The 26,272-nt window shown below is 44.8% G+C and overlaps 1 protein-coding gene across 4 annotated transcripts in view; it reads left to right on the forward strand.

The window, feature by feature from the left end:
* LOC141164357 (RUN and FYVE domain-containing protein 1-like) overlaps positions 1–26,272 on the forward strand; it is a 496,863-nt gene that overhangs the window by 353,665 nt on the left and 116,926 nt on the right. For all 4 annotated transcript variants that reach the window (XM_073649492.1, XM_073649493.1, XM_073649491.1 and 1 more), the window contains one exon: positions 20,586–20,705. In XM_073649492.1, coding sequence (XP_073505593.1) covers positions 20,586–20,705 — 120 coding nt within the window. The remainder of the gene's footprint in view (positions 1–20,585; positions 20,706–26,272) is intronic.

Raw genomic sequence — 26,272 nt, forward strand, 5'->3', positions numbered from 1 at the left:
TTGCTGTATATTACCACGATTGAGCATATACCGTACTTTTCGGACTATAAGACGCACTTTTTCCTCCAAAATTTTGGAGGAAAGTGTGTGTGTGTGTGTGGGGGGGGGGGGTTGTTATAATCCGAATATATATGTATACTATGGCTGTGGGTGATTGGGGGAGTGGCAGCGGGGGATGAGCGGGGCACAGAAGGCAGCAGCCACCTGCTGCAGTCTACACTTTGCCCGCTACTAAAGAAAATGAATATTCACTACTCCCTGCGTGTGTTGAACTATTCCGGCACAGAATCTCAGTGTGAGGGCGCATGGCAGTAATGCCATGCGCGGCTTACATGGTGAGATCCCTGTCGGCAGCAGAAGCTGAGCAGGACGCAGCGCTGGAGGAGAGAGGAGGTGAGCATAATTGTTTTTTTTGTGTGCAGTGTGATGGGGATCAGGGGTTGCCAAGCATATGTGACATGCAGAAGAAGTGCGGTTGCTTTAAAAGCATTCAGCAACTATTAGAAGTAATACAAGAACATGAGACAGGAAGTGTTCTGCTCCAGAAACATCCAGCAAATAGAGGGGTTAACACAGTCACAGGAGAAGGGGAGTGTCTTAGCAGAGCCCCAGGGGGATTGTGGGAAGGTTGTTTACTGTCTGGCTGGAGTCAAAGAGAAAGGTGGTGTGTGTGTTCTGTATCTCACAGAAGTGCCCCTGCAAGTGAAAAGGATTCAAGTCAGGAGTAAAGCTAAGCACAGGTCAGGTAAAGTTCCTGAACTAGCAGTGCAGGGTATTGTCAGGCAGAAAGATAAGGACTGGAAGAAATGGTGTCACAGGGATCATCTCCCTCAGCAAACCCCTCCTCCATCTCACTGTGCTGTAAAGAATGGTGTGTTCATTAGTGTGCCTTTTCATTAGAACTGTCCTGTCCTGTACTACTGGGAAGACTGTGAACTTCTGTGCTGCTAAGGAAACTGTACTGTTTGTCACTGGAGCCTGTTGCTCATAAGACTTAACTTGCACTTGGCTGTGCAGCTTCTTATTAAATGCTACTGTTCTACCGTTTATGAGGACTCTTGTCAAGTGTGTCTGGTCAGCAAGTGAAACAACTTACGTGTCTGTGCCTGAGGGTCAATACCCCTGTGTGCCTGAGAGAAGCTGCAGCACATGGTCTATGGTCGCCTTGAGTAACGGTTCCCCCAGGATTCCAAAGAATTCATGAAACCTGTCTAGCCCCTATCTGAACCTAGCAGTGTGCGTGTAACATTGGTGGCCCATATGGTGAATCCTGATCGGGAATTAGCGTAGAGGGAGAAGAGGAAAAGTGTCTGGAAAAACACAGCAGCACAGCACCTCAACTCAACTCTGCTACACCAGTTAAAGGGGACCAGTCCTAAGGAAAAACTCACTCCCAGAAATGGATGTGGAAATACAAATGGATAGAATTAGTGAGCTGCTTCTTCAGTTAACCTGTGAAGAATTGAGAACAGTAGCAGAACATATAAAGATGTCAGTAGGACAGATTTCCAAAGCACCCAACCGCAGGCAACTGGTAGCTGCCATTAATGAAAAAATGGATGAGCTGCGGGAGAAAGAAGCTGAAGACGTCGTGGAGACATTCCTCCAGGAACTAACATAGTTTCTAACCAGGTTGAAGTTGGAGGATGAAGGGACGGCACTAATTGCCAAAAGTGGGAATCTCCGTCCACAGACTGAACTACAGGAATTGAAAGAAAGATTCAAAGCGCTAACAACAGCCCTGCAGGAATCGACCAAAACTTCTGAACAGGTGATAGACTCAGACAGGACCTTTAACCTGCTCGGGTTAGATAAATCAAGGAGACAGTCCTATCGAACACCACAAATCACCAAAAGGAAAGAATTCAAGATCCTGGGACAGATTGGAGAGTGTGAACAGAAAGAGAGACTGTCTTATAGGAACTTGTTGCACCAGATCGGTGCAGCCTTACCGAAGGGCTACCAGCCAGATGAGATCGTTGAGGGGGTGGTGAAAGCGATCAGCCCAGAACTGAACCTACGTAGTATGCTAGAAATGAAAATTCAATTGACCTTGCAACAGCTGAAGGCGATTTTAAAAGGGCACTATAAAGAAGAGAGTACTCAGAATTGTTCAACCGACTCGTTAACCTCTCACAGAAAAATAATGAATCACCCCAAAATTTCTTGTTCAGTGCAATTGAACTGAAGGATAGACTGTTGTTTGCATCCAGAGATGTAGAAGCAGAAGAGAAGTTTGATGCTGGACTAGTCCAGAAGAAGTTCTTGAGATCATTGGGAATGGGATTAATCAGCAAAAATATCAAGTTGCAGCTGAAACAGTACCTAGAAGATTCTGGCATTTTGGATGAAGTCCTATTTGAAAAAATGAATGAGGCCGCTAGTTTGGAGTCAGAGAGCGAACAGAAGTTAGAGAAAGGCTCTGCTCCTAAAATCACCAAAATGAGTCAGCAGAAGTTGGAGACCCCCGGTGACCATTCCGAAGATCATCATAGAGACCCTCCAGTGCCACCTCCAAGAGGAAACCTTAAATCACCAACAAAAGAGAGGCCTGCCAGCGCTGACTGGGAGGAAGTAAAAGGAGAACTGCGAGCCGAGTTGATTGAAGTGAAAAAGTTGATACATTCCAGGCCAGAAACAAGTATCCCTCAGACCCAGGAGTGGGTTCCAAAACAGAAGATACCCGGCTTGTGAAGCATGCCATTCATCAAATCAGAGTACGGTGTGTGTCCACTGTCTAAGATGTGGTGAGGAAGGACATTATGCCAAGGAATGCCAATGGTCACGGTCGTTTGGGTTAAGACAGGAGGAGGTTACCAGTGTGGGGCGACTGGTAACCGCGACACGGAGGAGGCCCGAGAAGCAAATCCAAATCTCACCAAACCACAGAACAGCAAATGAGGTAAAATGGCTGCATCAGTACTATCCCCAATTGTGTTCCCATCTACAACAGATGCAAGGTAGACAGGGGCATCAGTTACTTAATGCCCAGTTCGGAGGTCAAATGATGTACTCCTGGGAGGAGGATTCCTCAGTCAGTAAAGATAGCCTCATCAGCCTAATTGGTGAAAGGTGCTTTATACAGTGCAAGCTAGGTGGATGCTTAGTAAAAGCACTGTGGGACACAGGAGCCCAAGCCAGCCTTTTAAATGAAGAATGGAGAAGGTGCTAGCTGCCACACACTTGCCTTCGGTCACTAAAAGAACTCTTGGGACAAGTGGAACTCCACGGCAAAGCCATCAACCAGGCCAAAATTCCTTTCATAGGCTGCGTGGAAGTGACTTTCCAACTCGGGGCCATGAAGAACAGTAACACCATCAAGCTTTTGGTACCTTTTCTTGCGACCAGTGATCAGAACGTGGCAGTGGATCATATCCTGGGTTTTAATGTAATCAGTGAGGTCATCATGAAACACAAGGCAAGGGCGCTGGTGGTGGATGCAATCGCCACATCGCTCGCCATACCCAATGCCGTGGCGGAAAACGTGATTCATAGAGTAAAGAAAGCACAGAATACAATGGACCTAAAAGAAGTCAAGGTAGGCTTGCGCCCAACCATCATCCCTGCACACCAAATGGTGGGGGTGAGGCGTGGAGTCCGGGTAGAACCTGAATGAAAAGTCGAGAAAAGACTGTTCGTGCCAAAAGACTCCTCAGAACTTCCTGGAAGCCTAATTCAAGGTGAGACTGCTTGCGATTCCTACTGGTGGGTTTGCTCGAGTGACCGTACCGGTGATGAATACTATGAATTACGAAATCAGACTGGATCCAAAGACTGTGTTAGATCACATCAAAACCATTAAAATGGTATATCCAGCCAGTGTGAGACTAGCCCAGGGGTCTACAGTAAATTCAGTCTCCCACCAAGGAACAGGAGTTGCCCAGGGGAGGAAATTGCACCACCCACCTCGGGGTCCTGGGATCCCCCAGTACCCCTGGAACACTTGTGTGCTGAAGATCTATCGGTAGCGAAACAGATGCTGAGAGAAGTGTCATGCGTTCTCCAAAGATGACTCTTATGTAGGCTGTATCCTGTCGTTGCATTTGAAAATCAATTTGAAAGACATGACCCCAGTAACCAGAAGTTACATGTCTGTGCCAAAACCATTACATCGTGAAGTGAAAGAATATTTACAAGATCTCATCAACAGAGGTTGGGTTCAAAAGTCGAAGACGTCTTATTCCTCTCCTATTGTCTGTGTTAGGCACAAGGACAGTACGTTGAGACTCTGTTATGATTACTGGGAACTAAACCGAAAGTCAGTACCTGATCGACACACGATACCAAAGATCCAAGATAGGAAGCACCTGGTTCTCTGTCCTCGATCAGGGTAAGGCATACCACCAAGGGTTTGTCAAAGAGTCCAGTAGACCCTTGACAGCATTCATCACATCGTAGGGATTATATGAGTGGATCTTCATACCGTTTGGGCTCAGTTCAGCTCCAGCAGAATTCCAGAGGAGCATGGAGACATATTTAGAAGGATTGAGGGACAATATCTGCCAGCTGTACTTGTATGACAATGTGGTTCACAGCAAAACCTTCCGGGAGCATGTTGAACACGTGAGGACCGTATTACAGCGGTATCAACAACACAGAGTTAAGTTGACCCCAAAGATGTTTGAACTGTTCAAAAGGCATGTCCGATTTCTAGGGAAAATTGTGTCCGGAGAAGGATATACCATGGACCCTGCAGAAGTCGCTCCTGTACTGGCCTTAAAAGACAAGCAGCCCTCTACCATCGGGGAGTTGAGGCAGATATTAGGATTCCTCTCCTACTATCGTACTTATGTTTAGAACTTCTCCAGGATTGCCGCCCCACTATATCTCCTCTTCGGGGGGATGACTGAGACAACAACACCCATGGAGAAAAAGAAGAACATGGGTATGACCGGGCTTAAAAGAAACAATGCTGTTTCGTCCCAACAGCCCATTCTCTGGACAGCACACCACCAGGAGGTATTGGAAGAGCTAGTAGACTACCTGGTAAAACCACCCATCTTGGGATTATCCTGATTTCAATTTACAATTTGTTCTGCATTGTGACGCTTCTGAAGTTGAACTGGGAGCTGCCCTGTATCAGCATCAAGATAGAAAAATGAGAGTCATCGGTTACGGTTCTAGAACGTTGACCGACGCCAAGAAGAATTAGCATCTTCATTCCCGAAAATTGTTCCTGGCATTAAAATGGGCTATCTGTGAATGATTTAGAAAGTATCTCTACTACAGCAAAGAGTTTGAGGTATACACTGACAACAACCCTTTGACCGATGTCCTTATTACAGCCAAACTGAATGCAACGGGTCAGAGATGGGTCACTGAACTAGCTGACTTCAATTTCAGCATCAAGTACAGGCCAGGAAAATGCAATGCGGATGCTGACAGATTGTCAAGAATGCCAATAGAGCCTGAGGAGTTCATACAAGAATGCTCAGAGGAAGTCAGTCTGGAAGCAATTGAGAGCACTACCCTAGCAGTACAAGCTTATCAGGAGGAAGACACACCATTGTGGTGTGTGTTGACGGTGGAAACAACCATAAAAGCCAGAGAACAAGACCACCCCCGGTCTATTCAATAACTACCAAAAGGGAAAATCCGTAGAGCACAAGGGGAAGATCAGATAATTGTTAGAATACTACTTTATGTGGAACAAAATCGGTTTCCAAGTAAACGGGAGAGAGACAATGAGTCACCAGCAGTATCTGTTTTAATTAAAGAATGGACGTCAGTGAAGACGGTATCCTGTATCGTAAAGGAGGACAAAACCGGCAGTTGGTACTACCCAGAGTATTCCGTAGGTTGGTCTTCAAATAACTCCATGAAAACATGGGACACCTGGGAGTGGAAAGGACAACAAATTTGATCCGTGAACGTTTCTTCTGGTCGTACATGCAGAGAGATATTAAGAGGTACGTGACCAGGGAGTGTGGGTGTCTGAAAGATAAACGTCCCAACACATCAACCTGGGCACCTATGGGCAACATCCAAAATACGTATCCATTTGAGATGGTGTCAATAGACTTTCTACATCTGGAGACATGCAATGGTGGTTATGAATACATGTTGGTGATGATGGACCATTTTACTGTTTGTTCAAGCATATGCCACCACCAATAAATCGGGTCGAACAGCGGCAGAGAAGATCTTCAATAATTTTGCTTTGAGGTTTGGGTTCCCTACGAGGTTGCACCATGACCAAGGAATAGAATTTCCTTAGCTCTTTGCCAAGCTAGGAAAGTACTGTAGAGTTCAGAGATCCCACGCAAGGCCCTATCACCCAGAGGGTAATGGACAAGTGGAACGTTTTAACCGGACATTATTGTTGACGTTGCACACTTTGTTACAGGACTGGATGGTGGAACCACTGTGCCGTGGTGCAAGGAGGGACCAGAGGGGTGTAACTTAGTGCCTACCCGGACCGACCCTGGCTACACCACGGCTTAGTCAACTCCTTGAACCAAAGAGGGACCAGAAAGGTGAACCAGGTGCCACTCTGAGACCGACCTCGTGTGAGAGCAGGCGACACCCATGAGGATGATAGCCGAAGCGGACTGGCACGACAGATGGGCAGACAGATGTACACAGCTGGCAACTGATTGACAGGCATGGCTGATAGGCTGGCGGGCGCGGCAGATAGGCAGGCTGGCGGGCGCGGCAGATAGGCAAGCTGGCGGACAGCACTGGGACCTGAGGGCTAGAGAGAGTGTTAGCACACAAACTACAACATTGCACAGGCACCTCCATTTTGGAGGAGGTGCCTAAAATATCAACTGGCCATTGGCCAGGGACATATTAGGACGGCGGCATGCGGCCCCTTTAATAAGCAGGGAGCTCGCACCCTAAGTACAGTGCCCGGGGATCTGTGCACGGTGCGCGCACCCCAGGCACGCACAGCCGGGGGAGCGGATGATGCTGTAGCAGAGCTGCGGCGGCAAGGGGGCCGGTGTCTCTGCCGGGCAGGAGCCAGTGACGCCGACACTACAGTACCCCCCGCCCCTTACGCCCCCTCTTCTTCAAGCCTGCAAGAAGTCTTTCCAGAAGAAGAGGAGCATTAATGTTCTCCCTGGGCTCCCATGATCTCTCCTCAGGACCAAACCCCTTCCAATCCACAAGAGAGAAAGTTTTTCCCTATTACCGTTTTGGAGGCCAAAATGCTCTCTACCTCAAAAACGTCTACAGCACTGACTGGAGCTGGAACGATACCTGGATCATCAGAGAAAGAATTGAGGACAACAGGTTTAAGGAGAGACACGTGGAATGAATTGGGGATCCGTAACGAGGCAGGGAGTTTCAACTTGTATGCCACTGGATTAATTTGGCTCAGAATCTCGAATGGACCAATGAACCGCGGACCCAATTTGTTAGAAGGCATCTTGAGACGGACATACTTAGAGGAAAGCCACACTTTGTCCCCTGGACAGAGTAGAGGTAGATCCAGACGTCTCTTGTCAGCATGTCTCTTCATCCGCCCAGAGGATTGTAGCAATTCCGTTTTAGTGTCCTCCCAAATCACCGAAAATTTTCTGACGAGAGACTCCGCAGCAGGATTGTCCCCCGAAGTAGAAACAGGAAATGGAATATTGGGATGCCGACTGTACACCACAAAGAATGGAGGTTTTCCTGAGGATTCACTCACATGGTTATTGTAGGAAAATTTGGCCCAAGGTAGGAACTCCACCCAGTCACTATGGTGAGGGTTGACGAAATGCCAAAGGAAACTAGTGAGGATCTGATTGATACGCTCAACTTGACCATTGGACTGAGGATGATAGGCCAAAGAGAAGTCCAAAGCAACATTCAGCAGCTTACATGTGGCTCTCCAGAAGCGTGAAGTAAACTGAACTCCTCTATCCGAGACAATATTGAGAGGTAGGCCGTGGAGACTGAAGATGTGAAGTCTTTGGCTAGCACGGGCGCAGAAGGAAGACTTGGCAAGGGAACGAAGTGAGCCATCTTGGAGAATCAGTCAGCGACCATCCAAATGACAGTACAACTGGCTGATACAGGAAGATCCGTGATGAAATCCATCGCGATGTTTTGCCACGGAGCAGAAGACTCAGGAAGAGGAAGAAGTCGGCCAGTCAGAAGTTGCCTAGGCATCTTGTTACAGCCACAGGAAGAGCAAGCAGAGACAAAATCCGGAACGTCCTTGTGCAGAGTCGGCCACCAGTAATGTCCTTAAATTAACAGAAGCATCTTCTTCTGACCGGCATGTCCAGCCAGTTTGGAGGAATGACCCCAGAGTAAGACCCTCCTCCTATCTGGAGATGCCACAAAGGTCTTACCAGGAGGGAGATTAGACAGATCAAACGGGGCGACAGTCATTATTCTGAAGGGATCAGTGATGTGCAGAGGCTCCTCTTCTTGATTGGTAGAGAGGAAGGAATGAGAGAGTGCGTGTGCCTTAATATTCTTGTCTGCTGGACGGAAATGAAAGGTGAAGTTGAAGCGAGCAAAGAACAGGGACAATCTGGCCTGACGAGGATTGAGTCGCCCGGCTGTTTGCAAGTAGGAGAGATTCTTGTGATCCTTATTGATGACCTCAGAGTGCAGAGCCCCCTCTAGCAAGAACCACCATTCCTCCAATGCCAGTTTAATTGCAAACAGTTCTCGTTCACCAATGGAGTAATTGCGCTCCGAGGGAGAGAAGAGTTTGAAAAAGAAGCCACAGGTTACCATTCGCCCAGACGAGGACTTCTGGGTGAGAACTTCTCCGGCCCCAAAGGAAGATGCGTCAACCTCCAGGAAGAACTGCTTGTTAATGTCGGGACGATGAAGCATCGGAGCAGAGGAGAAAGCTTGTTTCAAGGATACAAAGGCGTTTTCCTCCTTGGGAGTCCATTCCTTGGGGTTAATCCCTTTGCGGGTCAGAGCAGAGATGGGATCTGTCCAGGAGGAAAAGTGAGGGCTGAACAGGCAGTAATAATTAGTGAACCCCATAAACCGCTGAATAGCCTTCACCCCCTCTGGTTGGAGCCATTTTAGAACAGCAGACACCTTTTCAGGATCCATCTTAAGACCAGTCTCAGAGATTATGTACCCCAGGAAGTGAAGAGATGTCCATTCAAAGATGCATTTCTCGAATTTTGCATATAGACGATTCTTCCTGAGCCTCTGCAGTGCCTGTCGAACATCTCTACGATGTGAGTGCAGATCAGAAGAGAACACCAGAATGTCGTCCACATACAGTACCTTGCATGAGTACAGAAGATCTCGGAAGATATAAGTTACCAGTTCTTGGAAGACTGCTTGTGCGTTGCAGAGTCCGAAGGGCATCACGTGGTACTCGTAGTGGCCTTCCTGGGTGTTGAATGCCGTCTTCCAGCCATCCCGGGTGTTGAATGCCGTCTTCCACTCGTCACCTTGGTGAATCCGGTTAAGATTGTATCCGCCACGGAGATGGAGCTTAGTAAAGACCTTAGTGCCCTTGAGGCGGTCAAACAACTTGGAGATGAGAGGCAGAGGATACTTATTTTTGATAGTGATTTTATTTAGGCCCCTGTAGTCGATACATGGGCAAAGAGAGCCATCCTTCTTGATGAAGAAAAATCCTGCTCCAGCCGGAGAGGTAGATTACTGGATAAATCCCCTAGCAAGATTCTCCTCGATGTATTCGGACACGGCTCTGGTCTCGGCCACCGATAGGGGAAAAATCGACCTTGGGGAGGTGAAGCACCAGGGATGAGGTCACTTGGACAGTCATATGGCCTATGTGGTGTTAGTGTCTCAGCCGCCTTCTTGTCAAAGATGTCAGCGTATGACCAGTAGGGTGTCGGCAAGCCAGCAAATTAACTGGAGAGGACGGAGGTCGAGCCGGAAGGACAGCAACCAAGCAGGTCCTGTGACACTCCTGACCCCAATGGAGCACCTCTCCCGAACTCCAATTCAAGACTGGCTTATGTGTTTGAAGCCAGGGTAGACCAAGCAGTAATGAGTAGGAGAGGCCAGACGGTACGTAGAAGGAGATTTTCTCCGAGTGTAGCATTACTATCTGAAGAACTACAGGCTCAGTGACGAACAAGACGGATTCAGAAAGAAGCTTCCCATCCACGGAGGAGACCGCTAACTGATCCACAAGACGTTGGATAGGGGGTTCTGATACTGCTCCACAATGGCCTGTTGGATGAGATTCCCAGCGGCAGTCTCGAAGAAGTGTGTCTTACCACAGGTGATCGATACCGACAGAGTCAGGGGTGGAGAGGAAGAATTTTTGCCTAAGACGACCTCTCCAAGCGATCCTAGACACTGGAGTTTCCCGGTCTCACTGGACAAGAATGGATTTAGATGCTCAGTACTGCCACAGTAAAAGCAACTTTCCTCGGCTCGGCGGACCTCCTGGCGAGACTTGACCATCTTTACTTGGTCTATTTGCATAGACTTTGGGTGGGAGAACGAGGCTGATGCTGGGTGAGAGACTGGCCTTTGGAAGGTTGGTGCAAGGCGCAGGGGCTTTTTCTCACGGATCACCTCCTTTGAACGCTCCTGGAAACTGATGTCGATCTGTGTGGCCAGCGACACCAGGTCGTCCAGAGAGGTGGATATGTCACGACTGGCTAGCTCATCCTTGATCCGCCCAGAAAGCCCCTCCCAAAAGGTAGAAACCAAGGCCTCATTGTTCCAGGTAAGTTCTAACGTGAGGGTGCGGAAACGCACAGCGAGACTCCCTTGGCGGAGTCGAAGGAGGGAGGAGGCAGTCGAAGTTGTGCGTCTGGGCTCATCGAACACCCTCCGGAAAGCCACAAGGAAAGACTGGAGATTGGACACCAGAGGATCCCCTCTCTCCTACGCCAACGCCTCTCCGGTGAGATAAGACTTAATGAATGCCACTTTAGCCCGGTCAGAAGTGAGCTGATGGGCCTGGAGCTCAAAGTGCAGCGTGCACTGGTTGATGAAGCCCCGACATAGAGTGGGATCACTGCCAAAACGTGGAGGAGCAGATATTTTGGGTCCAACGCTGGGTGCCACACTGCTGCTGGGAAGAGGTGCCACCGGAGCGGATGCCGCTTGGTTAGAGGTGGACACAGCCGGAGTGGACAGTGCATCCAGACGGGAGTTTAAAGTCTGCAGGTAGGACAGAATAGTATCTTGTTGAGATCTCTGGCAGGAGACTTCTTGATACAGGTCTGAAAGCGAGGGAGCCTGGAAGCCACCTGATTCCATGGACTATGCAAACTGTTACGGGTCTGGATGGTGGAACCACTGTACCATGGTGCAAGGAGGGACTAGAGGGGCGTAACTAAGTGCCTACCTGGACTGTCCCTGGCTACACTGCGGCTTAGTCGACTCCGTGAACCAAGGAGGGACTGGGAAGGTGAACCAGGTGCCACTCTGTTACTGACCTTGTGTGAGAGCAGGCGACTTCCACGGGACTGATAACCACAGTGGACTGGCACAACAGATGGGCAGACAGGTGTGCACGGCTGGTAGGCAGGCGGACGCAGTCGACTGACGGACAGGCTTTGCTGACAGGCTGATTGGCAGTCACGGCTGATAGGCAGGCTAGCGGGCACGGCAGATAGGGAGGCTGCCGGGCACGGCAGATAAGGAAGCTGGCGGGCACGGCTGATAGGGAGACTGGCTGGCATGGTTGAACAGCACTGAGACCTGAGGGCTGGAAAGAGTGTTTGCACACAAACTACAACATTGCACAGGCACCTCTATTTTGGAATAGGTGCCTAAAATATCAGCTGTCCTCTGTGCATTAGCCAGTAACATATTAGGACGGCGTGCATGGCCCCTTTAAGAAGCAGGGAGTGCGCGCATCCTAAGCACAGTGCCCGGGGATCTGCGTGCGTTGCGCGCACCCTGGGTACACACAGCCGGGGGAGCAGAGGATGTCGGAGCAGAGCCGCAGTGTTAAGGGGGTCGGCGTCTCTGCCGGGCAGGAGGCAGAGACGCCGGCGCTACACACTTTAACAGCTGATGAGAAGAAAGACTGTAAGAGTTCTCTGTCAAAAGTGGTACATGCCTATAACTGTGCAAAAAAATATGCAACGGGTTACTCACCCTTTTTCCTATTGTATGGACGATAGCCAAGACTGCCAATCGACATCATGTTTGATACTCCGGTGTCCGAGACTTACAGAACTTATACGGAGTACGTTCGGAAATGGAAGAAACGGATGGCAGAGGCATACAACATAGCGTCCAAAGTGGTTACGCAAGGACAGAGCAAGAGTAAAGAGAACTATGAACGAAAATGTTATGGAGCAGAATTGGCACCGGGAAGCCGGGTGCTAGTCAAGAATGTACGTGAGAAAGGCGGTCCAGTAAAACTTTGTTCATACTGGGATGATAAGGTGCACAGTGGTGGCCAAAAGTATTGGCACCCCTGCAATTCTGTCAGATAATACTCAGTTTCTTCCTGAAAATGATTGCAATCACAAATTCTTTGGTATTATTATCTTCATTTAATTTGCTTGCAAGGAAAAAACACAAAAGAGAATGAAGCAAAAATCAAATCATTGATCATTTCATACAAAACTCCAAAAATGGGCCAGACAAAAGTATTGGCACCCTCAGCCTAATACTTGGTTGCACAACCTTTAGCCAAAATAACTGCAAACAACCGCTTCCGGTAACCATCAATGAGTTTCTTACAATGCTCTGCTGGAATTGTAGACCATTCTTCTTTGGCAAACTGCTCCAGGTCCCTGATATTTGAAGGGTGCCTTCTCCAAACTGCCATTTTGAGATCTCTCCACAGGTGTTCTATGGGATTCAGGTCTGGACTCATTGCTGGCCACCTTAGAAGTCTCCAGTGCTTTCTCTCAAACCATTTTATAGTGCTTTTAAAAGTGTGTTTTGGGTCATTGTCATTGTCCTGCTGGAAGACCCATGCTTTCTCACACGGGGCCCTACATTATGCTGCAAAATTTGTTGGTAGTCTTCAGACTTCATAATGCCATACACACAGTCAAGCAGTCCAGTGCCAGAGGCAGCAAAGCAACCCCAAAACATGAGGGAACCTCTGCCATGTTTGACTGTAGGGACCGTGTTCTTTTCTTTGAATGCCTCTATTTTTGCCTGTACACTCTGTTGATGATTTTTCCCAAAAAGCTCTACTTTTGTCTCATCTGACCTGAGATCATTCTTCCAAAACATTTTAGGCTTTCTCAGATAAGTTTTGGCAAACTCCAGCCTGGCTTTTTTATGTCTCGGGGTAAGAAGTGGGGTCTTCCTGGGTATCCTACCATACAGGCCCTTTTCATTCAGACGCCGACGGATAGTACGGGTTGACACTGTTGTACCCCCGGACTGCAGGGCAGCTTGAACTTGTTTGGATGTTAATCGAGGTTCTTTATCCACCATCCGCTCAATCTTGCGTTGAAATCTCTCGTCAATTTTTCTTTTTCGTCCACATCTAGGGAGGTTAGCCACAGTGCCATGGGCTTTAAACTTCTTGATGACACTGCGCACGGAAGACACAGGAACATTCAGGTCTTTGAAGATGGACTTGTAGCCTTGAGATTGCTCATGCTTCCTCACAATTTGGTTTCTCAAGTCCTCAGACAGTTCTTTGGTCTTCTTTCTTTTCTCCATGCTCAATGTGGTACACACAAGTACACAGGACAGAGGTTGAGTCAACTTTAATGCATGTTAACTGGCTGCAAGTGTGATTTAGTTATTGCCAACACCTGTTAGGTGCCACAGGTAAGTTACAGGTGCTGTTAATTGCACGAATTAGAGAAGCATCACATGATTTTTCAAACAGTGCCAATACTTTTGTCCACCCCCTTTTTTAGGTTTGGTGTGGAATTATATCCAATTTGGCTTTAGGACAATTCTTTTTGTGTTTTTTCATTGAACACAAATTAAATGAAGATAATAATACCAAAGAATTTGTGATTGCAATCATTTTCAGGAAGAAACTGAGTATTATCTGACAGAATTGCAGGGGTGCCAATACTTTTGGCCACCACTGTATGTGGCCGTAAGCAGGAAAGCTGATGACAGCCCAGTGTATGAAATCCGATTGGAAACGAGAGACAAGAAAACCAGAATAGTCCATTGGAATTTACTACTACCCTGTGATTATCTCCCACCACAACAAGACTTCCCAGAAGTAGACCGACATCGTCCGAGATTGACTAAGGGACCACCACAGACTGAAGCTCCGGAGGTGGATAGTGACCTTGAAAGTTCCGATGGAGAAGAACACATTGTTGTATTTCTCGGACCGGCAAGGAGAGGGATGTACCATCCTTAGGAGAGTGAACTAAGTCCTGAGACTCCAGAGTTCCTACCAAGGAGTACAAATGAAGCCCAATTTAAATCTGATGATCGAATGCCGGCTCCTGAAGAGACCGATAGACACTCAGGAGGAGCGGAGTTACCAGACCGTGCGGAAACAAGTGACTCAGGAGGAGTACAGGAACTTACAGAGGCAGCTCCAAGAGCATCTGAGGAAGAACAGAAAATGAGTGTGGCGGAAGAAACTTCTGTGACCGAAAAACCCATAGTCTCTGAGGAACAACCCACCAGGAGGATGTCGACTCGAGAAGTGACGAGGGCCGTGATGCTGACGTATGAGACACTTGGTGAACCGAGTCAAGTACCAAGGACTGTCAGCTGGAAACAGATATCTCTGCCTGTGGATCAAGTAAGCCCACTTGAGTGGTATTCACCACCGAGAGGCAGTATGGAAGATGTTGCCTGGTGGAAAGACTTGTTTTCATGCTTTGATTTTCCTTAAAAGACTTTGTAGAAACAAAGAGCTGTGAAATCATAGAGAGAGAGAGCTGGTTGAAGATGTACGAAAAGCTCCAGATGAAAAGATGCTAATTGTTTTAATTGTGTTAACTGTTTACTTCTTACAGGCATCCTACAAGAAAAAGGTCGTAAGATTAGGTTATCAATGTTTATGAACGTTATACCAATTTCACAATGCCAATTTGTATATAAAGTTATCCAACTTTCACCACTCTCTCAAAATTGGTCAGATTGACCAACTAAGACGAATGTCGAGGACGACATTCAAAAAGGAGGGAAGAGTGTGACATGCAGAAGTAGTGCTGTTGCTTTTAAAGCATTCAGCAACTATTAGAAGTAATACAAGCACAGGAGACAGGAAGTGTTCTGCTCCAGAAACATCCAGCAACTAGAAGGGTTAACACAGTCACAGGAGTGTTTTAGCAGAGCCCCCTGGGGGGGATTGTGGGGAACTTGTTTACTGTCCGGCTGGAGCTGAAGAGAAAGGTGGTGTGTGTGTTCTGTATCTCACCGAAGCGCCCCTGCAAGTAAAAAGGATTCAAGTCAGGAGTGAAGCTAAGCACAGGTCAGGTAGAGTTCCTGAACTAGCAGTGCAGGGTATTGTCAAGCAGAAGGATAAGGACTGGAATAAATGGTGTTACAGGGATCATCGTCCTCAGCAAACCCGCCCTCCATCTCACTGTGCTGTAAAGAATGGTGTGTTCATTAATGTGCCTTTGCATTAGAACTGTGCTCTCCTGTACTACTGGGAAGACTGTGAACTGCTGTGCTGCTGAGGAAACTGTACTGTTTGTCACTGGAGCCTGTTGCTCATAAGACTTAACTTACACTGACTGTGTGGCTTCTTATTAAATGCTACTGTTCTACCTTTTATGAGGACTCTTGTCAAGTGTGTCTGGTCAGCAAATGAAACAGCCTACATGTCTGTGCCTGAGGTTCAATACCCCTGTGTGCCTGAGAGAAGCTTCAGCACATGGTCTATGGTCGCCCTGAGTAACGGTTCCCCCAGGATTCCAAAGAATTCATGAAACCTGTCTCGCCCCTATCTGAAACTAGCGGCGTGCATGTAACACATACCAGGATGAAGGGTGCCAAACATACCAGGAAGAAGGATGAGGGAGGGCCATACATAACAGGATGAGGGGTGCCAAGCATACCAGGAAGAGGAATGAGGGGAGCCATACATACCAGGAAGAGGGATCAAGGGTGCCATACAAACCAGGAGCCGCGCTGCAGGTACAGTGTGCGCGCTATTAAGGAAAATGAATATTCACTGGTCCTCATGGGCGTTAGGAGCACTGAATATTCATTTTGTTTAGTAGCGGGCACAGTGTAGGCTGCAGCAGGCGGCTGCTGCCTCTTGTGCTACGCTCCTCTGCCGCTTCCGCCACACCACCCACAGCCACAGTGTATATACAGCTCTGGCAAAAATTAAGAGACCACTGCAAAATTTTCAGTTTCTCTGATTTTTTTCATTTTAGGTATACTTTTGAGTAAAATGTACATTGTTGTTTTAGTCTATAAACTACTGACAATACCTAAATATCTGACGTATCTAAAGCTATGAATCATATCACCAACCGAATAATTTCAGGTTTACGACGGTATTCACCTTGTTTACTTGTGTACCTCAATTTCACTAAACTACTGACAACATGTCTCCTAAATTCAAAGCTAAATATTTTGTATTTATTTGCAGCAAATGAGAAATCATCAAAGTAATAAAAAAGAAAGTGCTTTCAGACCTCAAATTACTCACTTTTTAACTCAGGAACAGTTCAGAAATCATTATTTGGTGGACTAACCATGATTTTTAATCACAGCTTTCATGCGTCGTGGCATGCTTTCCTCCAGTCTTTCCATGCTTTCCAATAGAAAACTGTTCAGTGGTCTCTTAATTTTTGCCAGAGTTGTATATATCGGACTATAAGATGCACCCCCCCACTTTCCTCCAAAATTTTGGAGGAAAAAAGTGCGTCTTATAGTCCGAAAAATGTGTGTGTGTTTTTTTTTTCTATTTTCCTCCTCTAAAACCTAGGTGCGTCTTATGGTCTGAAAAATACGGTAGTTTGGCATCCTTTTTAAATTTGCTAATTTTTGTTCCCTCCACCACATTACACTTTTTATAATGCACTGAATCATATTTATTTGTATTAAGAATAACATTTTTATATTGTTTATTATTTTATACTCTAAATTATTGTTATGTAAAAAATGTTTTTATCCCATATAAATATGAGCAGGTCTATGCACCCAACAAGCTTCTAATCTATGTAACATCCCTGGCGGCGTGCTGGCATGGCTTACCATCTCCCACCATGCAAGACCGCCAACTTATCTATCAGTCCAGGCTGCACACTATGCTCCATTACTTGCTGTGTGCATGTCTCTTGTCTGATTGCTTAGGGCGGCGGCGCTGTTACTTCCTGATTCTTAAATTTACAGTGTGCGCAGTCCTAATGTGTCCCCAGCCTATTGCTGTGAGTCACTGGATACTTAAACCCCCTCCACCCAGTAGGAGGTGCCTGAGCAACACTTTCCTTCAGTGTGTTCTGTGCCACTGAGTTGCCAGGTGCTGTCCTGTATCTTGTCTGTTTCCGCCACCCTGGGGGCTGAGTAGCCAGGCCCGTTACCTGTATCTGTGACTTCTAGTCTGTTTCCACCATTCTGGGGGCTGAGTACCCAGGCTCGTTACCTGTATCTGTGACTTCTAGTCCTTTCCGCCACCCTGGGGGCTGTATGCCCAGGCTCGTTCCTGTATCTCGTTCCAGTGTCAGTTCGTGTCTGAACTGTGTTCTGCTCTGCTCTGCTTGTCCTCCTCACCTGCGGCTCTGCTCTGCTCCGCTTGTCCTCCGCACCTGTGGCTCTGCTCCGCTTGTCCTCTGCACCAGCGGCTCTGCTCTGCTCCGCTCGTCCCCCGCACCTGCATCTCTGTTCCTGTATCGCAGTCTGTACTGGTCCCTATCCAGCCTGTTTTCCTACCTTCCAGTACCGGCCTGTCTGCATACCAGCCGAACCTGCCTGTACCCGCCAGTCTGCATACCCGCCGTGCCTGCCAGTACCCGCCTGTCTGCATACCAGCCGTGCCTGCCAGTGCCCGCCTGTCTGCATACCACCCAAATCTGCCGTTCCTGCTTTCCCGGTGTGGGTCAACAGCTGTGACTGGGGTCTGACCTGGAGTAGCACCTGGGCCACCTCCCACTTCCCTCCTCGGTCCATGGAATCGATTAAGTCGCATCTGGCGAGGCCCCTAGTCACGCCCCTCCAGGCACTCCTCGGTTCGTGGCCCAGTGGGACCACTAACCACACTCACGCCAGTCAGTCTGGGCGTGAGCGCAACAATCTATCTGTATTGACCTACTGGTATCAACTGGTTCTATTGGCACAATGTAGTTGGTTATAATAATGCTCCCCCCTTTTTTTAGTGCCTGACATTGACTTACTATTAGAACTTAAAGTAAGTGAATTTCAGGCTAAAATGTAATTAGACAGTAAAAGACACATGAGAGTGGTGTAGGTTGCTGTATAAATATTTAGAGATTGGACTTGCCTAAAACAGTGAATAATACTGAATGTTGTCTGTAATCTGGTAAGTTTACTTTGAACCAGAAAATATAAACTAATATTAATAATATTAAATATTCTTTACAAATTAGCACATTATAGAGAGTTTCAAGGAGTGGTGGGGCCCTTATTGCCAGGGCTGTAGAGTCTGTATAAAATGGACCGACTCCTAAAATATATAATAAATTGGGTACAGGAGTAAAATGTTGTTTGTGGGGAATATTTTTTCATAAGAATTTGGGAAAGTTATGAAATGTCCTATAAATGTCTGTCCTATGCCTGATCTAAGGCTATGTGCCCACGATGCAGAAATGAAGCAGAAAATTTCTGCAGCATTTCTGCATCTCCCTTGCAGAAAAAACGCCTGCAGATTGTGCATGCGTTTTTCCTGCAGAATACATGCGGATTCACATGCATATCCACATGCGTTAACGCATGTGTTTCCGCATGCGGAATGACGAGCACTTTCCAGGCGATAGCATCACTTGAAAGTGCTTGACAACTAGGTCACACTGTATAAATCCATGCAAACGGCATGGATTTATACAGTGTGACCGTAAAAATAAAAAAATTAAGCTATACTTACCTCCGATGCCGCCACGTGTGCTGTCGCGCTCCTCCTGGCTTCTTCCGGGTTGCCGGCATCTCGCGAGACAGCCTGTGGTCACATGACCGTGATGTCATCTCAGGTCCTGGAAGGAGAAGCGCTGCAGGGGCCGCCGGACAGAACTGGGTACCATCCGCACATTGAAACGCTTATTAAATTAAAACAAATAAAGCTATACTCACCCCCGATGCCCCGGCGTGTGCTGCAGCGTTCGTTCCTGTCTGGTTCCTGGCTGCCGGCATATCGTGAGACAGAGCGGTGAAGGGCCTGAGGTCACATGACTGTGACGTCACCGCAGGTCCTTCAGCGATGCCGGCATTCAGAGAGAAGCCTTCGGAAAGGTGAGTATAAACTTTATTTGTTATTTTATTCTTTTTTTACAGGTACAATGGTACCCAGGTCTGGATGAGAGTCTCCTCTCCTCCAGAACTGGGTACCATCCGCACATAGAGACGCATAGAAGCCGCTTGTACAAATGTACAGACGCGCATTCTATGCGTCTCAATGCAAGTCAATGGCGGCGCTTCCGCAAAATTAATGAACATGCTGCGGATTTATGAGTTCTGCAGAAACGCTGCGGAAAAATCCGCAGCATGTGCATTGACATTGCGGAATGCCATTGGGGACCATGGGGTGCGGATTACCATGCGTTTTTTATGCGTTTCCGCTGCGGAAATTCCGCAGCGGAAACGCATGAAAAACGCATCGTGTGCACGCAGCCTAAGGGTCTAGACTTTTAGCTGAGATGAATCTGTGCTACAGTAAATTTATCACTTAAACATGAGCCGTGTATGAGGGAGTCTGTGTCATGGAAATTGAGGAGTTGGAGTCGGAGGTTTGGCTTACCGACTCCACAGCCCTGCTTATTGCTGCTCTATATTAAAACTGCCCAAATCCTATTTTAACAGCAGTTAAGTGTTCAAGGTCTGACATTGAGGACATGGAGCAATCTTTTAAATACAACCAAAATAAATGATTTTTAAAGTATATTACGTGTAACTGTTATTGGGGGTGAGACTTTCAATAAAAAAATGTTTATTTTTTCTATAGACGCATTGTCACCATAATGAACACCATTCATGTGTGCTCTATATTTACATATTGATTGTTAATATTCCTCTAGTGAATATACATTTTGTCTTCAAAGATAAGAGGATTTCTTTCTGTTTCACATAGACACTTGCAGCTGGTTATCTCTGCACCTCATCCACAAGTTTAGAGATAGCACACCACTTTAGCGAGACCTAAAAGGATATGACACACCACAAAAAGTAATAGGTTTGAACCCTCTGTTTTATTTATTCTTTTTTTTGCTGACACATACACGGACACACAAATTTCTCCTCTTATTTTATTCCATTCTTTGACATTTTTTTCCAACTATTCATTTGTTATATCAAAAGTAATGATGATTAATGGAATTTGTTTATTTGTTCTATATGTTTTGTTATTTGTTGATGCAGACATATACACCACGTGATAATTTTTCTCACCCATTTGCTTTGATTCCCTTATTTGATTTTTCTGGGTGATTGTCAGCTTGCATAATTGATTTCATCAACAATTTCAAGTCTCACAAGTCCTATAGCTCATGTGAGAAGTTTGTTTGATCTTTCTTGTATATTTTGAGTTTAATTTATCACGTTGTTGAGGTTGGAACTCTTTAACTATTTTTATATCTAAAATTCTTTGTTTCTTTCAGACTACAAGAATCTGAAAAGGGTAGACAAGTATCAGAAGAAATTTATATGAAAATGAATAAGGATGTGGAATCTAAAACAGAAACCTTGAAACAGCAGCTTCAAAAGTTGGATTCACAATGGTAAAGAAAGAAAGTTAATTTTCCTAAATAGCATGTTAAATAGTTTCATAACTTGGAAAAAAGACCTTTCTCGACCAGTTTTACATTATCTATTGCTAACATGATATTCTATTATTATTGAACCTCATGTTTCAGAACTTGTATGTGTATTACATTCCTTGGGTTAGGGGAAGACTGTATAGGAACAGAATTATAGTTTATACAGGTGTTAAGCACAGTGGCTCTAGTAGCTCTTGCCATGAACTCGGGCCGAGGAACTGAGCTTGGTTATCGGCTCACGGGCCGCTTGGGCTACTGTGCGTAGACTCAGCGATAGACCCAGGAAAAAAGGGTAGAGCACAGTTTTGTGTTTAAAACAAGCTGCAGCCAGTGGACAGGGGTTTTCTGAAACTGGAAAACCCATTTAATCACTTATCGACATTACAGTGGGTACGGAAAGTATTCAGACCCCTTTAATTTTTTCACTCATTGTTTCCTTGCTGCCATTTGGTAAATTCTAAAAAGTTCATTTTTTTCTCATTAAAGTACACTCTGCAACCCATCTTGACTGAAAAAAAAACAGAAATGTAGAAATTTTTGCAAATTTATTAAAAAAGAAAAACTGAAATATCAATAGGTGTAATAGTATGTCTTATTCGGGAAGATTTTCTCATCAATAAATGTACCAACCCAACATAGTCCACACACAAGACGCTGCCATTACTAACCCAAGGCAGAGGTTGATGTCCCTAAAGTACACACTGCTGTCCAACACTTAAAAGGCCAAACGCTCTCATAAAGGATATGGATTGTTTGGAGCATACAAGGACCAAAGTTTTATAGTTTTAGGCCTTAATATGAGGAATACAACACTTACAAGAAAATGCAGAAAAAGAGACAAAATATACAAACAGTTCTAGAATAAAAAGGAAAAATTACAGAAATACATAAAGCTTCAATCTATAGCTGTTCTTCTCTTTCCCTTAGGGTGGAATGATGCAACACACACAGACATGGCTGACCGCAGCATGTGAATCCCTCTTAATTGCCCAAATCATCTTTTTATATTCCCAGCCCAAGTTTTCAGGACCACCTCTGTTTGTTAGAAAAGTTTCAGGGGCTGCGAGGTAATAAAGGAACAGGTAAAATGGTTTATTGTCCCCACTCTCTGCTATAGGTATTGGGGGATATCCAGATCATAAAACGTATGTCCTTCTTTTGAAACTTGATCCGGGTGTTGAGAATATCTCTTCACTACAAGATGAACCCTGTCGCTGTTAACTTCATGGCCTAGCCCGCATTAATAGTTCCAAGTTTTTATGGTTGGTTTTGCAAAGTTAACCATGTGAATGGTTGCAACCCCATACCTTAATCATAAGTTGCAAATGAGTGTCATGAAACTAGAGGTCAAACCTTGACCACAGTGTCTGCCTGGTATTTTGGCCTATTAGGCCATGCCAATTGTGGAACTTATTTTTATTCCAAGATACAGGTACTTCTTACAAAATTAGAATATCCTCAAAAATTCAATTTGTTTCAGTTCTTCAATACAAAAAGTGAAACTCATATATTATATAGAGTCATTACAAACAGAGTGATCTATTTCAAGTGTTTATTTCTGTTAATGTTGATGATTATGGCTTACAGCCAATGAAAACACACATTATCTCAGTAAATTAGAATAATTAACAAAAAACACCTGCAAAGGCTTCCCTAAGCGTTTAGAAAGGTCCAGTAGTCTGTTTCAGTACGCTCCACAATCATGGGGTAGACTGCTGACTTGACAGATGTCCAAAAGGCAGTCGTTGACACACTCCACAAGGAGGGTAAGCCACAAAAGGTCATTGCTAAAGAAGCTGTCTGTTCACAGAGTGCTGTATCCAAGCATATTAATGGAAAGTTTAGTGGAAGGAAAAAGTGTGGTACAAAAAGGTGCACAAGCAGCCAGGATAACAGCAGCCTTGAAAGGATTGTTAAGAAAAGACCATTCAAAAATTTCGGGGAGAGTCACAAGGAGTGGACTGCTGCTGGAGTCATTGCTTCAAGAGCCACCACACACAGATGTATCCAGGACATGGGCTACAAGGGTCACATTCCTTGTGTCAAGCCACTCATGACCAATAGACAATGCCAGAAGCGTCTTACCTGGACCAAGGAGAAAAAGACTTGGACTGTTGCTCAGTGGTCCAAGGTGTTGTGTTCAGATGAAAATAAAGTTTGCATTTCATTTGGAAATCAAGTTCCCAGAGTCTGGAGAAAACGTGGAGAGGCCACAATCCAAGCTGCTTGAGGTCTAGTGTGAAGTTTCCACAATCAGTGATGGTTTGGGGAGCCATGTCATCTGCTGGTGTAGGTCCACTGTGTTTTATCAAGACCAAAGTCAGCGCAGCTGTCTACCAGGAAATTTTAGAGCACTTCATGCTTCCCTCTGCCGAGAAGCTTTTTGGAGATGGAAATGTCATTCTCCAGCAGGACTTGGCACCTATCCACACTGCCAAAAGTAACAATACCTGGTTTAAAAACAACAGTATCACTGTACTTGATTGGCCAGCAAACTCGCCTGACCTTAACCCCATAGAGAATCTATGGGGTATTGTCAAGAGGAAGATGAGAGACACCAGACCCAACAATGCAGACAAGCTGAAGGCTGCTATCAAAGCAACCTGGGCTTCCGTAACACCTCAGCAGTGCCACAGACTGATCGCCTCCATGACACGCCGCATTGATGCAGTAATTGATACAAAAGGAGCCCCGACCCAGTATTGAGTGCATTTACTGAACATAAATTTCAGGAGGCCAACATTTCTGATTTTAAAATCATTTTTCAAGCTGTTGTTATGAAGTATTCTAATTTACTGAGATAATGACTTTTGTGTTTTCATTGGTTGTAAACCATAAGCATCAACATTACTCTGTTTGTAATGACTCTATATGATACATGATTTTCACTTTTTGTGTTGAAGAACTGAAATACAATTTTTGAGGATATTCTGATTTTGTGAGAAGCATTTGAATATTGATTGAAATGTACTTTGTTCTTGGGAAAACCTCTTTAAATGCACTGCAGGGTGCAGCAGGCCACCATGATGCAGTCTATCAGAAAAGCAATCAGAAAAGCATTGAATTCAATGTTCAAGCTCCATAGTGGGGCAAAATAAAAAAATATATATATTTGTAAAAATAAAAAAAAAAAAGAACAAAAAAATAATAGAAAAACATTTTACTATTTTAAAAACTCGTTTTTAATCTAAAGACAAAAATAAACAAAGTACACATTTGGTATTGCTGTGTGCAGAACTGCACAAACTATAAAACTGTGAAACTATTTAACTCCTATATTAAACACTAAAAAAAAAAGCACAAGAAAAACATTTTTTCCATCATAACATTGTTTCCATAACATAATATTTCCCTACAAACAATATAATAAAACGCAATAAAGAAATCATATGTAAAGAAAAATTTTATTACTGAAAACAACTCATCCTGAAAAAAACAAGCCCCACTGGGATATGTTCGCAGAAAAATAAGAAGGTTAGTGTTCAGAAAATAGGGGTGCAAAAACAAGCTGTTTTTATATTTTACAAAAAAAAAGCAAAAGATACACATCTAGTATAACCTCAATTGCAAGTAGCCAAAGAATAAATTTGCTTTATCACCTGTACTGTGTGGTAAATGGTATGAAAATTGTTTAAAAAAAACAAACAATTGTTTATTCTGCTGCCCAAAAAATTAGAATAGAGTGATCAAAACATGTAATGAGACTTATAGCTCTCATAATATAGTAAAAGAAACTATTTATATTTTTGCATTAAAAAAAATAATTAAGCTTGTAAAAGTAACAAAACCTATAAAAATCGGGCATCGTTGTAATTTCACTGACCCAAAGAATAAAGTTACCTGAACATTTGTACCACATGAATAACAAAAAAAAACAACACAAAATTTGAGCTTGGTTTAACCGCTTCCCGACCGCCCACTGTAGATAAACGTCCGCGCTGCCTGGGCTCTGTGCAGCGCGGACGTTTAAAAACGGAGGGTGGTCCCGCAGCGCTCAGGACCCCCAGGGTCTTGCAAGCACTGCGGGAGCGGTGCGGAGCGATAGCTCTGACAGGGAACATCATCGGGACCTGATTGGATCAGGTCCCAGTGATGTTAACCCTTTGCTGTCTTCTATATGCCGCAATCTATAGTGATCGCAGCTGAAGACAGGCAGGAAACTGACTGTGAAACAGTCAGGGAAGATCTCATATAATGCAATACATGTCTATTACATTACATGAGATCAGTGATCAGAAAAATAAAAATTAATGTCCCATACAGGAACTAAGTAAAAATGTAAAAAAAAAGTTAAAAAAAAAATGTTTTTAAACTGTTAAAAAAAAAAATTAAAAATAAATAAATAAAATATTAAACCGATAAATCCTTATATTTATGCAAAAATAAAAAAAGTACACATATTTGATATCACCGCGTCCGAAACAACCCAAGCTATAAAACTGTCACACTAATTAACTCCTTCTGTGCACACCGTAATAAAAATAAATAAAAAACGGAGCAAAAAACTATGCTTTTTCCTCATATCGCCAAACAAAAAGTGGAAAAAAATGCGATCAAAAAGCAAAATGGAAATAAAAATGGTACCGCTGAAAACGTCATCTTGTTCCGCAAAAAACAAGCCACCATACAGCTCCATCAGCCGAAAAATAAAAAAGTTATACCTCTCAGAATAAAGCAATGCAAAAAAAATATTTTTTCTATAAAATGGTTTTATTGTGTAAAAGCGCCAAAACATAAAAAAATATACAGTAAGCTGTAAACGTACTGACCCGAAGAATAACGCTGCCTGATCACTTTTACCACATGCAGAACGGCATAAAAAAAAAACCTCAAAAAACAATTCCTGAATTGTTGTTTTTTGTTAATTTTACCTCCCTAAAAACGGAATAGAAAGCGATCAAAAAATGTCACGTACCCAAAAATGGTACTAATAAAAATGTCAACTCGTCCCGCAAAAAACAAGCCATCACATGACTCTTGTCGGCCAAAATCTGGAAAAATTATAGCTCTCAAAATATGGCGATGCAAAAACTAGATTTTGCAAAAAAAAGCGTCTTTTAGTGTGTGACAGCTGTCAGTCATAAAAACCCGATATAAATCTGGTATCTCTGTAATCGCACCGACCCGAAGCATAAAGTAATCTTATCACTTATACCGCACGAGGAACGGCGTAAAAAATAAATAAAACCAATTCTTCACCTGCTACTGATTAGTTTATTATGTCTCCCAAAAAACGCAGTAAGGCGCAGAGCCTTACATTTATCCTGCACTCTGCGCTGAGCACTTACCCCAGAGTTTCCGTGTGAATCTCTGAAATATGTGATTCAGCCGGAACCCATGACGGAAGATTACCTGTAATGAGGCAGATATAGGCACTGTGGATGCCGTCTGGCCTGGGATCCCACGGTGTAATTTGTTTTAGGCGTGCATAAAAGTGCGGTTGGCCACAGTTTTGTGCACTTCTGAAAAAAAGGACACCGCTAAACAGAGGCCAGACGGAGTCCAGAGTAACTCTGCTGCCTCATTAC

This window comes from Phyllobates terribilis, unplaced genomic scaffold, assembly GCF_046119375.1.
Source record: "Phyllobates terribilis strain yellow unplaced genomic scaffold, ASM4611937v1 Scaffold_10__3_contigs__length_209671492, whole genome shotgun sequence".
Classification (NCBI taxonomy): domain Eukaryota; kingdom Metazoa; phylum Chordata; class Amphibia; order Anura; family Dendrobatidae; genus Phyllobates; species Phyllobates terribilis.